Here is a 13,749-nt window from a genome sequence, read left to right on the forward strand (position 1 = left end):
CTCATTTGGTGATTTCCCCATTTCAGGCTACGTTGCCCCAAATCCTATCTGCCCTGAAGGACGGATGTCAAAAAGGACTCTTGGCCAGTTTTTTGTGAATCCAGGTTGCTGCATTAGTGTGCTTTAGAGGGTGTGTTCAAAATTCTTCCTTGGCTGCTCATCCCAGCATTGTCAAGGGGTTGTTGCTTATCTGACCTCCTGTGAGGAGCCCATGCCTGGAGTGGCATTTGAATTTCTTGTTCTGCCGGCCTTGCCAGGGACTGCCTTTTGAGCCCCTTCGTCGGGCTACAATTAAAGATCTCACGTTGAAGATGGTCTTTCACGTTGCCGTTAACGTCAGCTAGGTGCATTTGCGAACTGCAGGCCCTTTTGTGATCTTCCTACGCTTCTCAGAGGTTGGGATCTCAGTCTGCACAGTTCCGTGCTTTTTATCTAAGGTGATCTCGGCTTTTCACATGAATCAGCCATTGTTCCTACAGTCCTTTGGAAAGGAAGACTACCCGTACAATTTCCATCAATTACACCACCTGGATGTGAAGTCTTTATGCGCTATTTAAAGGTTAGTGATGCGTTTGTCCTTCAGACCATTTGTTCTCGGGGGGTCATCTCAAGGGGGCCATGGCTTCCAAGGCCATAGTGGCACAATGGATTTGGGAAGCTATTTCATTGGCTTAACCTTTAGGCGGGTAAGCAATCTCCTTTGTCACTCCAAGCGCATTCCACTAGAGCTTTGTTTGTGTCCTGAACAGAGTCATGAGCTTATTTATTGGAAGATATTTACAGAACAGCTATTTGGTCCTTGAGCCATACATTAGTCACATTATAGAGCTGATATTACAGCAAGGTTCTCACCGCGGTGTCTTCCAACCCAATTTGAAGAATGCTTTGCTACATCCCATGCATCTGGATTTGTCTGCTGCTGATGTAAGGGATAGTAAAATTATGCCTTACTTGATAGTTTTCATTCCCTTAGAGCTGACAAATCCAGAGTCCCACCCCATGCTTGGAAGGGTCCTTCTTATCTTTGTATGTAGCTTTTCATTATTGGTATTCCTTTGCAAGGAAATTGTGATGGTCTGTGCACCAAAATTGCTCACAGGAGAGGAGTGAGCCTTGACCTGACAGTCCTGTGCATGATTAGATAGAGCGATACTGGACACATGAGGAGCATGTCATCTAAGATAAGGGATCAACTTTGGTGCCCTTTATCTCCGCCTGCTGGTGGATGGACTTAACCCATGCATCTGGACTCATCTGATGTGACTTAAGGGAACAAAAATTATCAGGTAAGGCATAAATTTACTTTTTATTGTGTATTGGGTCAACATTGCAAGTTTTGTATATTTGTAGGAATACCACAAAGGAAACACACACACGCAGTCTTAGATTCGGGATGGAGGCGCTGCCAGGGGCTAGCTCCGAGTCCCTTTTTATTATGCTTCTAAGCTAATGACATCATAGTAACTCTCTCGTTTACACATCTCATGATTGGAGGGTACAAAGGTACATGCTTTTATCCCAGGACAAGCAGGCAGCATATTCTCACATGTGGGTGACGTCATCCACGGAGCCCCAGCGCGGACAGCTTTTCAAGCAAACTTGATTGAAGTTTCAAGTTTGCACACTGCACCACGCATGTGTGTGCCTTCCTGATCCACTAGAGGGCGCATACCCTCCTCATGGTCCTCAGTTCTTAGTTTTCCGCTGAGCCAGAAAGACCTTGTCTCTCTTCTCTGCGTTCTTCTAAGTGCCTTTCTGGCACCGCGGCTTCTTTATTTTGTAGGGAGTCGCTGTGCGTTTGTTATTTGATCGTGTATTTCTTTGTTTCAAAAAAAAAAAAAAAAAAAGGACTTTTTATTGTGTTTTTCCTCCGGCAGGCCCTTCTTGGGCCTCAGCCATGCGGCCAGGCCTCATTTGCCTGCAGCTGTATTTTCTTCTTCCCTGGCCTCTCTCTGGGCTCACCTCGTGTGAGCAGAATGGCCGGGACCCTCTTTCCTTCGTTGGAATCAGACTGTGCAGCTTCGATCCCCGGTAAGTTTTTCTTTCTTTCTTTCTTCTAGGTGCGTTACCTCGGTAACGCCACCGGCTGAGTCTCAGGCATTCCAGGCATCGAGTGCGATCGTGCCCGCCTCTACGAGACCTTCAAAGCGTGCCTCCTTTCATGGGAATACTCATATCGAGGTTGCCCTTATGGAGTGCACTGCTGCACCTTTATTACCAGTTTCATTGGTACGGTGCCGACTTCTGAACCTCGATGTGCCTCGACGTCGACTGGAGCTTCGTGCCTCGACGTCGACTGGAGCTTCGTCCCTCGACATCGACTGAGGCTTGGTGCCTCGACGGAGGCTTCGTGCCTCGACGTCGACTGAGGCTTGGTGCCTCGACGGAGGCTTGGTGCCTCGACGGAGGTTTGGTGCCTCGACGGAGGCTTCGTGCCTCGACGGGGACTGTGTGCCTCGACGTCGACGGGGGTTTCGTGCCTCAACGGAGGCTTCGTGCCTCGACGGAGGCTTGGTGCCTCGACGGAGGCTTGGTGCCTCGACGGAGGCTTCGTGCCTCGCCGTCGACTGAGGCTTGGTGCCTCGACGGAGGCTTGGTGCCCCGACGGAGGCTTGGTGCCCCGACGGAGGCTTCGTGCCTCGACGTCGACGGAGGCTTCGTGCCTCGACGTCGACGGAGGCTTCGTGCTTCGACGTCGACGGAGGCTTCGTGCCTCGACATCGACGGAGGCTTCGTGCCTCGACGTCGACGGAGGTTTCGTGCCTCGACGTCGACGGAGGCTTCGTGCCTCAACGGAGGCTTCGTGCCTCGACGTCGACGAAGGTTTCGTGCCTCGACGGAGGCTTCGTGCCTCGACGGAGGCTTCGTGCCTCGACGGAGGCTTCGTGCCTCGACGGAGGCTTCGTGCCTCAACGCAGGCTTCGTACCTCGACGTCGACGAAGGTTTCGTGCCTCGACGGAGGCTTCGTGCCTCGACGGAGGCTTCGTGCCTCGACGGAGGCTTCGTACGTCGACGGAGGTTTCGTGCCTCGACGTCGACTGAGGCTTCGTGCCTCAACGGAGGCTTCGTACCTCGACGTCGACGGAGGTTTCGTGCCTCGACGTCGACTGAGGCTTCGTGCATCAACGGAGGCTTCGTACCTCGACGTCGACGAAGGTTTCGTGCCTCGACGTCGACTGGGGGCTTGGTGCCTCGACGTCGACTGGGGCCTGGTGCCTCGACTGAGGCTTTGTGCCTCGACGTCGACTGCGGCTTGGTGCCTCACCACCGCCTGAGGCCTTGTGCCTCGACGTAGTATGCGGCTGGGTGCCTCGACGTCGTCTAAGGCTTTGTGCTTTGATTTTCTGACTCAATGTCGACTGTAGCTTGGGGTCTCGATGTCGACTGAGGCTGTGTGTCTTTGTACCTTCAACGTCGGCTGCGGCCGTGTGCTCCGCGTCATTTGACGCTGGTGCTTTGACGTCGCCTGATGCTTGTGCCTCGACGTCGACTGAGGCTGAGGGCCTCATCGTCGGCTGGAGCTCGGTGCCTCGTCGTTGCCGAGGCTTCGTGCCGTCGACGGAAGCTTTGTGCCTTGACGTCACTTGGGCCGTTTTACCTCGGCAGCGGCTGAGGTATTGGGCCTCGGCGTCGACTGCGGGTTTGCGCCTCGGCGTCTCCAGCTCCGGTTTGAGAGGCTTCCCCGCTTTCTCTTCGGTTCATTCCGGGCAGCCGTGACGGAATCTTGTAGTGCGGAGTTTGGTTTCCTGGAGGAGACTCTCTCCCTGCTCCGGCTCTATTGCTCCCGCCATGCGTCATCTCGCTTGGCGCAGAGTGTGGCTGAGGATCCGAACCTCCAGGGTCGTCTCGCCGCTTTTACTTGCGTGAGTTCTGCGCTTCTTCAGGCCTCTCTTGCGGTGGCCACTAACCGCCTCTCAGACCGCGACCGGTCCTTCGCCCCTCGGGACGCCTCCAGCTAAATCCCGTCTGCCTTGGTGGGTTGGTCTCCTTCTCCGAAGGGGCCCTCTTGTGTTATCTCGGCCTCCTTCGCAGCAGCCGCAATAGCTGCAGCAGCGCCGGGTTAGGGTTCAGCCGCCGGCTTCGGCGACTCCTGGCCGTCCTTTTGACTATTCTCGCATAGCCTCTGGGTTGCTCCCCTTCTGGGGATTCCTCCCCTCCCTTCGGGAGGGGTGTCTCTGTGTCTACGCACCGGGAGTATTGCCTCTCTTCTGTCAGTGGGCATTCCCATCCTCCCTTCTGCGTCTAGTCCTGGCCCTTCGTGACCTGCACTAGTTTCTAGTACGGGAGTGGGTCAGACTCTGCACACCCCGGTCTCGGGAGTCCGTCGGGGCGGACCTGGACCCAGTTTGTCTGCGCTCCTTCTTGTCTCGGCCTCAGGGGGAGGCCCTTGTTTGTTTATGCCGGAAGGTGGCCCCTCTGTCCTCGGTCCGCCTCCGGTCTTTTCTGCCTCTGCCTCGGCAGGCTGCCTGTCGGCGCTTGAGTCAGCTGGTGTCTCAGCGGTCTTCGGCCTCGGCTGAGCTGTTGCTGATCCTTTTTGGATCAGGGGTCTCCACGGTGATGTCCCGCTGTTCGTCTGGTTTCATCTTCGTGTTCCCCGCTGGACCCGAGCATCTCAGTGATGGCAGGATCGGGATCCCGCTTCCCAGCACATTGTAGTGCCTCCCTCCTGGACACGCTCGTTTCGTTGGTGGGCCACCACTTCGTATCCCCGCATCAGAAGGTTCTGCCGATGGACTCCTCGGCATGGGCTTAGGGGTGCACCTCGACGGCCTTCGGACTCAGGGTCCTTGGTCGGGTGCAGACTGTCGCAGCCGCATCAATCTGATGGAGCTCCGGGCCATTTACAATGCCGTGGTGGATTTTCGTTATGGGTTGCAAGATTGCGGGGTCCTGGTGCGTCCCGACATCTCGGTGGCGTTATTTCTGTGACCAAGCCAGGGTGTACAGGTTCCCTGTTACTTTGCAGGGAAGCCCTTCGTCATTGGCAGGGGACGTTACACCACTGCTTCTTTCTTCGGGCGGTGTTTTTCCAGGGCGTGCAGCATTGTCTGTTGGACACGTTGAGTCGCCCTTTTCGACCGCATGAATGGTTGCTCCATTCTTGGACTCTGCGGCATGTGGTTGTTCGGTGGGGAACCCAACAGGTAGTTCTGTTCGCTTCGCCCCTCACTCACTGGTTGCCTCGATATTGCTCGAGGATGTTCTCCTGGGTTCGCATCGAGGAGGATGCTTGCCTTCTCGATGGAATGGGCAGGTTCCTCTATGCGTTCCCTCCCTTTACTCTGATTCTCGGGTCTTTGATACACCTCCTGTCGGTCTGCGCCACCAGGATCTTGATGGCTCCTCTGTGGCCCTGGCGGCCATGGTTCTCCCTGCTCCTCCAGCGTGTCAGGGAGACTCAGCTTCTACCTATGTTCCCGTCTCCGCTGTCTCAGTGTTGCGGTTTCTGTTGCATTCCAATCTGCAGTCTCTACACTTATCAGCTTGGTTTCTCGCAACGTGCCTCCCTCCTTCTGTTTCTCTCAGTCGGTGGGGGTGTTCTCGAGGCCTCTCGAAAGATCTCCACTCGGCAATGCTTTTCCCAGATATGGTCCTGATTTGCTGAGTGGTGTGCTGAGCACCGCATGGATTCGCTCTCTGCCTCCTTGCCTTCAGTGCTGGATTTTCTGTTGCACTTGTCTCGGTCTGGTCTCAAATCTACATCTATTCGAGTCCACCTCTGTGCTTTTGCTGCCTTTCTTCGGCCGCTAAATGGGACGCTGCTCTCCGTCCACCAGATGGTTTCCCGTTTTATGAGGGATTTCTTCATTGTACATCCCTCCGGTGGTTTGGGATCTTTGTGTGTTCCTGGCTCAATTGGTGATACCTCCATTTGATTCCATTGATGAAGCTCTTTTGAATTACTTCACCTGGCAGGTGGGTTTCCTGGTTGCTCTCACGTCTGCTCGCAGAGTCAGTGAGCTGCAAGCTCTGGTTGCGGACCCGTCTTTTCCTGTATTTCATCATGACACGGTGGTCCTGCGTACTCAACCCCAGTTCTTGTCCAGGGTGGTTTCGGACTTTCCTGTCGATCTTTCCATTGTTCTTCCGGTCTTTTTTCCGAAGCCCCACTCGCCTCCTAGCGAGGTGGCGCTTCACACAATTGACTGTCAGAGGGCGTTGGCTTTTTGTCTTCAACGCACTCAGTCTCCTTGGACGGTTCCTCAATTCTTTTTGTCCTTCGACCCTAATTGGTTGGGACGCCCAGTTTCCAAGCGCACCTTGTCCAACTGGTTGGCTGCTTGTTTTTCCTTTTGCTACGCTCAGGCTAGTCTCGCGCTGCAATGTCGAGTCACGGGACATAAAGTCCGAGCGATGGTGGCTTCTGTAGCTTTCCTCAGGTCGACGCCTATCGAGGAGATTTGCAAGGCTGCCACTTGGTCTTCGGTTCATACTTTTACCTCCCACTACTGCCTGGATACTCTGTCCAGGAGCGACGGCCGGTTTGGCCAGTCGGTTTTGCGTAATCTGTTTTCTTGTATTGCCAACTTCCCTCCGTCCCTTTTTGGTTAGCTTGGAGGTCACCCACATGTGAGAATATGCTGCCTGCTTGTCCTGGGATAAAGCACAGTTACTTACCGTAACAGGTGTTATCCAGGGACAGCAGGCAGATATTCTCACAACCCGCCCGCCTCCCCGAGGTTGGCTTCTTTGCTAGCTATCTGAACTGAGGACCATGAGGAGGGTATGCGCCCTCTAGTGGATCAGGAAGGCACACACATGCGTGGTGCAGTGTGCAAACTTGAAACTTCAATCAAGTTTGCTTGAAAAGCTGTCCGCGCTGGGGCTCCGTGGATGACGTCACCCACATGTGAGAATATCTGCCTGCTGTCCCTGGATAACACCTGTTACGGTAAGTAACTGTGCTTTACATTGGTGGATACAAAGAAAGGTACATGCTTATACATCGTGATCACCTTCCCTTTACCTCATGCTTTTATCTCGTGATCATCCTCCAACTCAGCACTTAGATAAGGGCCTGATTAATACGTGGACAGAGCCTGAGTCTTTGCACATATGCAATGCCTGTCAGCTGATGTCCTTTCCAAATAAGGACAGATCAAATAAGATAAGCATGTGACAGTCCAAAGGTTATAATGCATGCTTCTTAATCTTTCTTGATTAGCCTTAATCTCAGGGCCTGCACGTAGGCAAAGTCTGATTGTTGCCCATATAAGGGATAAGGGTAAATCTGTGTCAGGTTAATATGTGACAAGGGTCTTGTGACAAGATGCTAGCATGTTCCTTTACTTAGAATGGCTGCATGGCAAGAAGGGAGAGGAATAATTCTTTCACAGGGGCTCAGAGCCTTACTCAGGGCCTAGATCCACACACAGGGCCTAGATCAGTGTGCCGACCTGGTCTGGTTCAGAACTGCTTGTGTGCTGACCTTGCCTGTGTTCTGATGCCCTGGATCAGAACTTATCAGATCTTTATCCCTACATATATTGTACCCTAATAATATGCATTGTTTTTAATATATATTTTCTGCTGATATTGTCTATGGCCTATTTTAATTTTGTTGCAAACTTCTTGAATTCGGCCTAATAGCTGTGTAGAAAAACACCAGTGGTTGTTAGTCTTGTATAATAACGTTTATGCTTTTGCTCTCTCTCTCTCTTAAGTGAGGTGCTGGCTGCAGAGTCCGTAGCATGCTTAAATAAAGCACTTTCCCGTTTGCGTGATATCTGGGAAGAAATAGGAATACTGGAGCACCAACGCATGGAAAGAACTGAGGTTGTCAAGAAACATATTAAAGTGAGTATAGCCTGTACGTCTTATCACAAATGATTCTGTGACCTACTGTGGGCTAAAAAAAATTCAGATTTTCCCTTTAAGTTTTGGACTAATACTTCCAACTAATTTCACTTAAGCCAACTACAGATGAAAGCTGTGACTATTCCCTTAAGCCATCAAGTTCCTTCCTATTTAAGGTTTTCAGAATGCTGTTGCACAAAGACTCCAAATAATTCCCCATTCTGCTTTGCAGTTTGTTCTTTAATAGCAGAAGGAGTGAGACGGCTTTCATAAGTTCATATAGAAGGGTTGATTAAGAGGTGTTTGTAAATTGGAAAGTGGGTGGGAGAAAATAAGTCTTGTTTTTATTCTATTAAGTATATTGTGCTGTAATGATGATAATTTATGTAAATGCATCTTCTTTTGTGCACAATTGAAGTTCTAAAAATGAATAAAGAACTTAAAAAAAAACCAATAACTTAATTTCCCATTGAGGCAATAATTATAGTGTAGACAAGGGGTAGGAAACTCCGGTCCTTGAGGGCCAGAATCCAGTCGGGTTTTCAGGATTTCCCCAATGAATGCACGAGATCTATTTTCATGCACTGCTTTCAATGCATATTCATTGGGGAAATCCTGAAAACCTGACTGGATTCAGGCCCTCGAGGACCGGAGTTGCCCACCCCTGGTGTAGACACATCTTTAAAAGCAACCCTTCCTGTTCCTAACATCTAGTGGGACCATAATCTCTGGTGTTGATTTCCATGGTAAACTGATCATAATATGCCAGACTTTATCCAAGTTTTAAAGATATTCTTGTTTTGCTGCACCATTCTGAACCAGTGGGTGTTGGTCCCTTCTAGCAGCAGATTGAGGTACAGCAAAACTGATCTCTTTTAGTGAACTCGCCAGTGTAACCTGCTAGTGCTTGGTTGAAAATTCCAGATTTCTCAACAACAGCAGCAGATGAATCCAGAGACTAGTGGGATAATACACATCTACCAGCAGGTGAAGATAGATAACTGATTAACAGGTGGTCCTATTGGTTGGCACCATCCCTGTATCCTCAGTATTCTCTATCTCCCAGCAGGTGATGGTTGCTGTTCCACGAGCTCCTGGTTTCTGGCTGGATTTTGGTGTATTCTGCTGTTGAGAATTTTTCTCTTCAGACAGTTTGGGGTGTTTGGCTGAGCAGTGCCAACTTTGGGAGTCACACCTGGGCTCCCCCAGGTCCCTGCTCCACCCTCCTCTCCCCTGGATTAAGGGTTCTTCATGGTCCTCTGTGTTTTTCTTTTTCCCATTAAACAAAACAAAAAAACCCTAGTGCTGAGAGGCTCCTGTGCTGTTACTGGACAGAGCTTAGCTGTCTGTTCCAGTCAGCAGCTACCAGCATTAATGTCGGTGAACTCCGGGGTGAGTGCTGTTTTTTTTCTGATCGTTGGTGTTATTGATTCTGCCGGGTTAGTCGCAGAGGTTCTTTGCCACGTGGTTGATCGGCGGGTGTATTTTCATGGCGGCTGAGGTGGTTAAAAGGTGTTCCCGCTGTGGGAAGCGACGAACACCATCGGGCCTATGTGCAGCGGGGTGTGCGGATGCTGTGGGGGACGATGTGCTGTTCGCGCCTCCTGTATCGGCCATTTCCCGCGCTGGCGAAGTTGGCCCTGCATCTCCCACACTCACGGCTGCAGCCGTTCCGCTTCGGTGCACGTCGGCGGCCGTGCTGGCTGTCAGCAATGTTGCTTCGGTTTCTTCTGCTGCGGGTCCGATTTCGGGGCATGAGATGACCTTTTCCACCCAGGCCCATTCGACTCCTGTGGTTTTTTTCTCCTGAGTTTGTGATGTTAATGCACAAGGCCTATTTAATGCAGTCCTCTCAGCGTCAGGCCAATATGTTGGGCCAGGGGTCGGTCCTTCAGGCCAGTGGACCCCCTCTGGAGTCTCAGGCCGCTAAGAGGCGCCGGATGACAGCTATGGATGGCGTTGCCCTTTCCTCCGACAACGCTTTCTCTCTGTCCCGTCCAGATTCGCTGGAAGACGGTGAGGTGGAAGATTTGGAGCTTGAGGATGCGCTGATGAGGGAGGTGAATGATCCTTCCGCGCTCCGGTTTTTTCGATTCATAGTCTAAAGTGCGCGAGGATAAAGGCGCGCCGACAACCGAGCGCGGACAACTGAGCGCAGGACTTCATTGTGCCGAAGAAAAATCGTATTTTAAAGAGCTTTGACGGGGGGGTGTTGGTGGGGAACCCCCCCCCCCCATTTAACTTAATAGAGATTGCGCTGGCGTTGTGGGGGGATTGGGGGATTGTAACCCCCCTCATTATACTGGAAACTTAACTTTTTCCCTGTTTATTAGGGAAAAAGTTAAGTTTTCAGTATAATGTGGGGGGTTACACCCCCCCACCCCCAACATAGCAGCGTGAGGCACAGCGACCCCTATTAAGTAGAGTGGGGGGGGTGTCCCCCCCCCTGTCAGAGCCCTTTAAAATATGGGTTTTCTTTGGCGCGATTAAGCCCTGCGCTCAGTTGTCTGCGCTCGGTTGTTGGCGCGCCTTTGTCATAGGGAGGAATTGCCTTCCTTTATTACCAAGGCGCTATAAGGCCTTAATATCTCTCAGCGAGATATGCAGGTGTCAGGTTCTGTTAATCCTCTTATGGCGGACACGAAAAAGCCGGCTAAAACGTTCCCGGTACACGAAGCGTTGCGTGAGCTTATTATTGCCCAGTGGGACACCCCGGAGGCTGGTCTCCGGGTATCGAAGGCTATGCACCAGTTGTATCCTGTCTCTCAGGACGAACTTGACAGATTTAGGAACCCCAGAGTGGACGCTTTGGTGGCCGTGGTTACCAAGAAGACTACCTTGCCGGTCGAGGAAGGTAATGCCCTCAAAGACACAGGATAGAAAGCTTGAATCTTCCCTTAAGCTGTCCTTTGAGGTGGCGGTGGTTACCTTACAAGCGGCGGTGTGCAGTTCCTATGCGGCACGGGCTTGCCTGCAATGGATTCAAGGTATGGCAGATAGGTGGATAGAGACCGGGGTGCCGGTACCATCTGACTTTCCAGATGTGGAAACGGGTCTGGCGTATATGGTGGACACCCTCTATGATATTATTAGAGCTTCGGCAAAACAAATGGCGCTCTCGGTAGTTTCTCGAAGATCCTTGTGGCTTTGTCACTGGGCGGCGGATGCGGCTTCCAAGCTTAGACTTGTGCGGCTTCCTTTTAAGAGTCATTTACTCTTCGGTGATGATTTGGAAAAATTGGTTAAGGGTTTTGGGGATACCAAAACGCAAAGGTTGCTGGAAGATAAACCTAAGACACCTTTGAGGGCGTTGTCTGCTAGAAATCGTTTCTGGGATGTTAGGAGATATAGACCTGGGAAACCGTCCTTTCCACCATCTTTCAGTTCTTCCTATAACTCTAGGATTCTCTTAACGCCTAAAAGTTCCTTTTGTCCTTCAAAGCCCCAACCTGCCCCGCCAGCGCGAACCCTGGCCTTGCGTAATTCCTAATGACGAGAGGTTGGCTCCCTCCTTCGTGACCATTGGGGAGCGGCTGTCTTCCTTTCTGGCGGAGTGGGCCCGGATCACGTCTGATCAGTGGGTTTTGGACATTATTCAAGGCGGTTACAAGTTAGAATTTTCCTCTCCTGTCGCAGATTCTTTCTTGGTCTCCCCTTGTACGAGGACTGCCAAGAGAGATTCGGTGCAGTGCACTCTTCAAGTTTTTTGGAGATTGGGGCAGTTATTCCTGTTCCTCCGGCGGAGAGGGGGCAGGGGAGGTATTCTATTTACTTCTTCCCTAGCAACAGCAGCAGATGAATCCAGAGACCAATGGGATAGCTCACATCTACCAGCAGGCGGAGATAGAGAAACTGATTAACAGTTGGTCCTATTGGCTGGCACTCCTCCTGTTTATCCAGTATTCTCTATCTCCCAGCAGGAAAAGGTCGCTATTCAACTAGCTTCTGAATTCTGGCTGTGGCTGGAACTTTATTTTCTCCTGTTGAGGTTTCTCTTCAGTGAGCCTGGACTTCAGATTTCCATGCTTATCTCGCTGGTTTCTCCTGTCACCATTTTCTCAAGGCACATGCTAGACGGGCCCTCCGACCAGACAGAAAGGGCTGTACAGCTCCTTTTAACCAGGAACCAGTTACCTACTCTATCAAACCCACGGAGGATCACGCGATATGTGGCTGTTAGCCTCATCCCTGAAGCTCTCATTAGCGTTGTGAGCTTTGTCTGATAACTGTAAGGATGCTGTTGCTTTCCACGGGGTGGTAGATGCAGCATCTTGATTGAGTCTAGTACGTATTCACTTTAAAGGACATACGTATTTCGCTCATGTTGCATAGGGTTAGTACTGTTTTCATGGTTCCAGTATATTCCTCTTTACATTGTGAAACTTGATTTTTCCTAGGAGAATCTTCTTGCAGATCCTACAGTCTCATCCTGCCATTCCCTGACCTTCTGCACTTCATTCTGAGGGGATCTTGACTTCTTCCAATGACTCTTCAGGCTTTCTCATGAGGGAGAAGATGCTATAATGTCAGGTCAGGGGGCTGTGAAAATTTTTCAGGATGCTTGCATCTTTGCATCCTCCTCAGGTTTCCAGTTCGTTCTTGGAGTCTCTATGTTTTGTGTTTCCCTTTTCAGTGTTACTGGTCCTCAGGACAGTTCTTGTAGTTCTTTGGGAACTAAGGGACGTTGTTCCACTTACTGCATGGTGCCCAAGATGGGGGCATTGGGCAGGCTGGATCCCATTCTGCTGAATTAGTTTCTCGGGGTTACACATTTCTGCAGACAACCTGGGAGTATATTTACATTTTCTCTATGGACTCCGAATCGGCACTTGGTTTGCCTGCCTCTCTTGGAGCAGCACTTTCGGTTTTGGCACATGCCATTTCGCCTACCCAAGGCTTCACGAACGTTTTAGGTGATGTGGGCGGTGGTACCGTTTTGGCGCTACCAGGCGATTCATCTAATTTCTTCTTGACTGCCTGCTTGATTCGGACGACTTCCAGTCGGGACATTTGACTGACACAAAAAGGGTGGTATCTTTTCCTCAGTTCTTTACACGTGCATCTTCGAATTTGCAAGGCGCTCTTTTCTCCTGTACTATTTATAGGTATATCGGGGTAATGTTTTTATTCATATAGGAGAGACATGTGTTTCTTTCCGGAGACTTGGGCGTGGGGTCTCGGTCTCAGATTGGTATTCTTCTTCGCTTACCATGACCAAGAGTATGGGATTCTGTACAATTTCTGGGATCCATATTGCTGACTCCACTGGGAACTTTGGCTTGCTTTCCCCTTCTTACGCTACAGCAGTCGCTTTTGTTCCGGTGGTTCCTGGTATCTCAGGGCTCCAATTATTTGGTATGCTCCTCCTGCATTGCTCTGTATGATTTGGTGGCTCAGCGCGATTTCTCTTTTCAAGGCATGCCTCGGTCTTTGCTGGACTAGCTCATGATCACCGACCATCCCGGGCTGTCAGGTTGGGGGGCTCGGTGGCGTCCATCCTCAGCTCCAGGATTCTGGTCTTCAGAGGCGACTCAGTACTTGTTCCTTCTTCTACTCTTGAGCAGGGTCGGGCTACCTTTCTGGAGCTTCAGATCATTCTTCCGGATTGCCGCTGAGGGTCCTTTTGGTCAATATTAGGATGGGGGTATTTCTCTACAGCTTGGGCAGTAGGTGTTGTACTCAGTTGGCAGGTGAAGTTGGTCTGCTTCAATGGGTGGACTCATCTTCGTCTTCTGTTGGCAGATCCTTTTATGGATCAGGATAAGAGTTTGGATAGACTTTCTCTCCGCGGAATCTGAGCATGGCTCATTTCTTGTATGTTACAGGGTACAGCGCTGTGTATGCTCTGGAAAGTGTGCATGTTAGTAATAGTGTAATCTTCTGCATCCTGGATATTGAGATTTGTGGCTCAGGCGTTCTAGCTCCTTTTATGGACGTGAGATCTCTTTGAC

The 13,749-nt window shown here is 50.9% G+C and overlaps 1 protein-coding gene across 6 annotated transcripts in view; it reads left to right on the forward strand.

Moving 5' to 3' along the window:
* PRC1 (protein regulator of cytokinesis 1) overlaps positions 1–13,749 on the forward strand; it is a 137,442-nt gene that overhangs the window by 16,945 nt on the left and 106,748 nt on the right. For all 6 annotated transcript variants that reach the window (XR_004537025.1, XR_004537026.1, XM_033921030.1 and 3 more), the window contains exon 2: positions 7,666–7,798. Coding sequence is in view for 4 of the 6 variants with exons in the window: in XM_033921030.1 (XP_033776921.1) it covers positions 7,666–7,798 (133 nt within the window). In the remaining 2 variants the exon portion in view is untranslated. The remainder of the gene's footprint in view (positions 1–7,665; positions 7,799–13,749) is intronic.

The sequence above is a fragment of the Geotrypetes seraphini genome, chromosome 14 (genome assembly GCF_902459505.1).
Source record: "Geotrypetes seraphini chromosome 14, aGeoSer1.1, whole genome shotgun sequence".
Lineage (NCBI taxonomy): Eukaryota > Metazoa > Chordata > Amphibia > Gymnophiona > Dermophiidae > Geotrypetes > Geotrypetes seraphini.